A 4,279-nucleotide genomic window follows, 5' to 3' on the forward strand; every position below is an offset into this window, starting at 1 on the left:
AGTGGTCACAGAACTTGTGTGGTGGGTGCACTTTAGTCACACTACTCGCAAACCGGAAAAACTGGTCACAGAACTTGCGTTTCGGGTGCACATTGGTCAAAACTGACTGACTCCGTTAGTTTTTTTTTACAGCAAAGCCCCTAAACTTTTTGTATGGGTTTTTTCTTGCAAAAAAACACCATCATAGACGCCTACAAGGTGTTCGATGAAATGAAAGAACGTCCGCGTAGTTGTTGATGTGCTACACCGGCATTCTGAGTTTGTCGTCCAGCCTCTGCACCAAACACCGAGGACGCAGCACATACGCACGCGCAGACTGAAGCACGCACACACCACGCAGCACACAGTACACTCCACGAGCACGCACACAGCACACACCACATCACGCACACACCAGATCACGCGCGCAACACACATCAAGCGCACACATCTGGCTCCCTGACTACACGCCCTCCGTAGCTCCCACACAACAACGACACGACGACTGACTTGCCCAGAGACCAACGCGACAGTCCTTGTTGGAGATGACCGGCGAGGCGGCAACCGAGCGGAACTGGGCCAGGAGGCAGGAGCCCTCCGCGACGACGACCCCCGGCCCTAGAGCCAACTCTGCCGGTTGTCCTGGGAGAAGGTGTCGTCGGCGAGCTCTTTTACAGGCCTGCATGTCGGCATGGCGCCAGAGCGCACCGGCGGAGCCCCTCAGCAGGTTGAGCCCGACGACGTCCACACATCCTTGCCCCTCATCCTGACGCCGAGGACGGCGTGGGTGTCGTGCCTGTTGATATAGGTGCCCTTGTACGTGTATGTGAATTTGAGCGCCTTTCTGGCGCTGGCGAGCAGCAGCTCGGCATACTCCCAATGGCGACGGCATTCTTCCCTGTGCGTGCACGGTGGCGACACGTTGCTGCCACCATCGTGGTCGCTTCGCAATGTCAGGGGAGGTGGCGGTGGCAACTGGCAAGCACAGTGGCGGGTTGCCGGCAAACGACGTCGCGTTGAATAAGATGATCGAGTTGCTGGTTCAGCGGCACCATGTTGGATTGCTCTGCTGAGCTGGTTCGCTCTTAGGTCCACCGTCCACGTACACCAGTGAGGCAGCAGGAAGTGAGGCTCACTGGCTGGTCAGGTTGTTCCTGCTAGGGTTCAGCTTGAGAGGCCGCTTCAGCCGACCAACCTCCCGCGGGATGCCTTGGAGCCGCTTGTTGCCGAGAAGTTTTTGCGGCGACGGTAAGCTGCCGATGGACGCTGGCAGCGAGCCATTGAACTTGTTGGTCGACAGGTTCAGCGGCGACATCATATTCCTCTCCTTCGCCGACATGCTATCGGGGCGCTCTGTAACTTAGCACCGGCGGGTATAGGAAGCCAAGTGGGAGCTCGCGGGTGAGCGCCAGCTAGGGCCAATCGCAGAGCCCCTCCCGCACGGTGGCAGGGCACCAGAACGTGGCACTGCCGTCCGTCGTTTCATCGAATACCTTGTCTGCGTCTACCGTGGTGTTTTCCCGCAAGGAAAGCCCGTATCAGTTTTGGGGGTTTGCTGCAAAAAAACTAACGGAGTCGGTCAGTTTTGACCAACTTGCATCCGAAGCACAAGTTCTGTGACCAGTATTTTCGGATTGTGAGTAGTGTGACTAAAGTGCACCCACCGCACAAGTTATATGACTGTCAGTGCCATTTACTCGCATGGAGAGTCCACTCATAGTCAATGATATTTTGGCTCATGTAACTCCGCTCCAACATGTACGAGTAGCACTCAGCAACAGTTGCAGGATCCAGGCCATGCTTGCAGGAGACGTCCTTAGCTTCTTCAAGAAGTAGATAGGACCAGAGATCTTGTGGGTCTCGCTTAGAGCGCGAAGCTGAGAGAAGAACATCAGTTGTGTTCTTTGCCACAACCTTGTCTCGCAGCTTGGGGTCGAGCCGAAACCTCCCTTGGAAGGTCCAAAGCATCTTGCTACTCAAGTATCCATATAGGGAAAGACCGAGGTTAAATGTGTCAATCTCCTCGCTGCTTCCGTTGTGAAGAACCAGAAGAAACCTGCGGCTCTGCATGCTCCTATGGATCTCAGCCGTGACTTCTGCTATCTCAGTGCGAGAGCCTTGATCCATACCGCTGAAATCATCATCCTCATCTTGCTTGTCAAACATCTTCCTCACCCAACCGGGAAGCTTCAGCTGCTCTGAGATTTCCCTCTGCACCGCTCTTCTGCTCTCCCACTTTGAGGAGTCAATGTGGATGACTTGCTCAAACTCCAGTCCTGGGGGCCTTGTTTGTTCCTTTGGTGCCAGCCGCTGGGCCACGGCTCGCAGGACGGCAGATGCCCCCAGGCCATCCCAGCCATCAAAGTAGATAGCATTCTCTCTGCTTCTAGTGTTTTTGAGTTCATCAAGAATTCGTTCAGCAGCTGCATCAATGGTGTCCGCCTTTATAACCTGAGTGAACATGCGCACACATGTAGCGATAAGGTGATCATTAGTTCGAACTAGTGAATCAACTAATGATACAATAGGTACGTGATGCAGTTAAGTGCTGCAATCTCACAGTTTTGTGTGGAACGATTACAACTGAATAACAGCAAATTCGCAAATTAAGCTAGGAGGTAAAATAAAGCATGCAAAATGGAATGAAAGGTGTTTCATAAGTGTCATACCTCAGTTCGCATGATTAACTGTCAGATCTGTGGATCTCCAGCCACTACATTTATTTCATTTTGGGCTTACACTCATCAATTGTCAATCTTGTTTGCAAGCTCCAGCAGATAAATTTCTTGTCGATCTGTTTCTGTATACATTCATACACAAAAAAGAGCAATTGTTATTATTAATTTTGCATGTATGGACACATGCTACTCTATATAAATCCTATGTTGCACCGATACGGCGATACGAGTACGGCGATACGGGATACCGGAATCTGTAGAAACAGCAATATGCGGTACGGCAAGTATATATATAAATAATTATAAAATGACATGTAATAAAAGCCAACATAATAAAATGTGTGAGATGAGATCAAAATGTTGCCATGGAACTCCCTATAATGCCATGTTGTACTTCTATCTCCTTCCCTAGCAATAGACAGCAGCAACAACATCAGCAAGTAATAATTTTATCCCACAAACATCAACAAGCAGCAACACAGCAAGCACACCCCACATGGAAGCCAGCAAGCAGCCAAACATACATCAGATCCAAATTAGTATAGTACTACTACTACCTAACGAGAGAGTCTGCTACTACGGTCTAAGGAAGCCAGCAAGCAGCCAAGCATGCATCAAGATCAAGCACACATCAGTACATCACTAGGGGCTCGGGGTAATTGCTGTTTACCTTGTGAGTTGCGACGGCGGTGGAGAAGAGCAGAAGATTCAAGCGGAGAGGCGATTCCAGCCGGTGGGGGCGAGTTGAGGCGGCAGCGAGGCAATTCCAGCGGCGCCGGTGAGCCACTCTAGGCGGCGAGTGACTCCAGTCTGCGGCTGCGGCCGGCGGGGAGGCTTGTCCAGCGGCGACGGCTCCCTCGTGCAAGCTCCTGTCGTGCGAATAAAACAAAAGAGAGGGGGCCCAGATGCTAGGGTTAGCCATGGGCCTTCCAGTGGGCTGCCATGTCGCTCCCGTATCGTAGACGATGCACAGGACGTATCGACGTTTTTTCTTTTCTTTTTAAATCAGAAAATAGGATACTTCGCCGATAACCGTATCCTAGCCGTATCGTGCGTATCCCCATATCAGAAACGTTTAGTACGCCGATACTCCAGTTTCTGGCATATCGGTGCTTCGTAGTATAAATCTGAAGCAGGCAGGTAGATTGAGTACAGGTGAAATAGTTATGTACCTTGCTTCAGTTGAATAATTGGTACCATCCAGAGAGTAGCCAGATAGAAGCCAAATGTGGTTGAGGAGCGACTACAAGCTGGACAGAGAGCAAAACTTAGGAAGTGTAGTGTATGTAGAAATGCCTTAGACAAGCAAGGCGGTGTTATTCCTTACACCTTTTTCTTTTTCTTTTAGTAAAGCCACGAATCAATCCTTTGCTTGTAGCTGCAGGATTTGAAGATAAAAGCCTTCAAAGGGGAAAAAGAACAATTGCAAGTATTCCTCTCCTGCTAGCGCCTTACACCTTTTCCTTTGGTAAAGCAACAAATCAATCCTTTGCTTGTAGCTAGCCGGTTGCAGGATTGAGAGATAAAGCTAAAAATAAAAGAAAGGGTACAATGCTCCCTTTCCTGCTAGTTATTGAACTTCTTTGTGAGAATAGGTGTACACGATTTATGATGATAGAGCT

General features: G+C 50.2%; 1 protein-coding gene across 3 annotated transcripts; it reads right to left on the reverse strand.

Annotated features, from left to right (window-relative positions):
• Window positions 1-1,521: 1,521 nt before the first annotated feature.
• Window positions 1,522-3,940, reverse strand: LOC123055298 (uncharacterized). Of its 3 annotated transcripts, XM_044479297.1 has the most exons (4): window positions 3,830-3,940; window positions 3,328-3,526; window positions 2,649-2,779; window positions 1,522-2,430 (listed from the first exon to the last, which is right to left on the reverse strand). In XM_044479297.1, the coding sequence occupies exons 3-4, from the start codon at window positions 2,658-2,660 to the stop codon at window positions 1,663-1,665; spliced, it is 780 nt and encodes a 259-aa protein (XP_044335232.1). In that variant the 5' UTR covers window positions 2,661-2,779; window positions 3,328-3,526; window positions 3,830-3,940; the 3' UTR covers window positions 1,522-1,662. The 3 variants fall into 3 exon arrangements, with proteins under 3 accessions (XP_044335232.1, XP_044335230.1, XP_044335231.1); XM_044479295.1 differs by having other exon boundaries at window positions 3,328-3,922; XM_044479296.1 differs by lacking the exons at window positions 3,328-3,526; window positions 3,830-3,940 and having other exon boundaries at window positions 2,649-3,302.
• Window positions 3,941-4,279: the final 339 nt, after the last annotated feature.

The sequence above is a fragment of the Triticum aestivum genome, chromosome 2D (genome assembly GCF_018294505.1).
Source record: "Triticum aestivum cultivar Chinese Spring chromosome 2D, IWGSC CS RefSeq v2.1, whole genome shotgun sequence".
NCBI classification, from domain to species: domain Eukaryota; kingdom Viridiplantae; phylum Streptophyta; class Magnoliopsida; order Poales; family Poaceae; genus Triticum; species Triticum aestivum.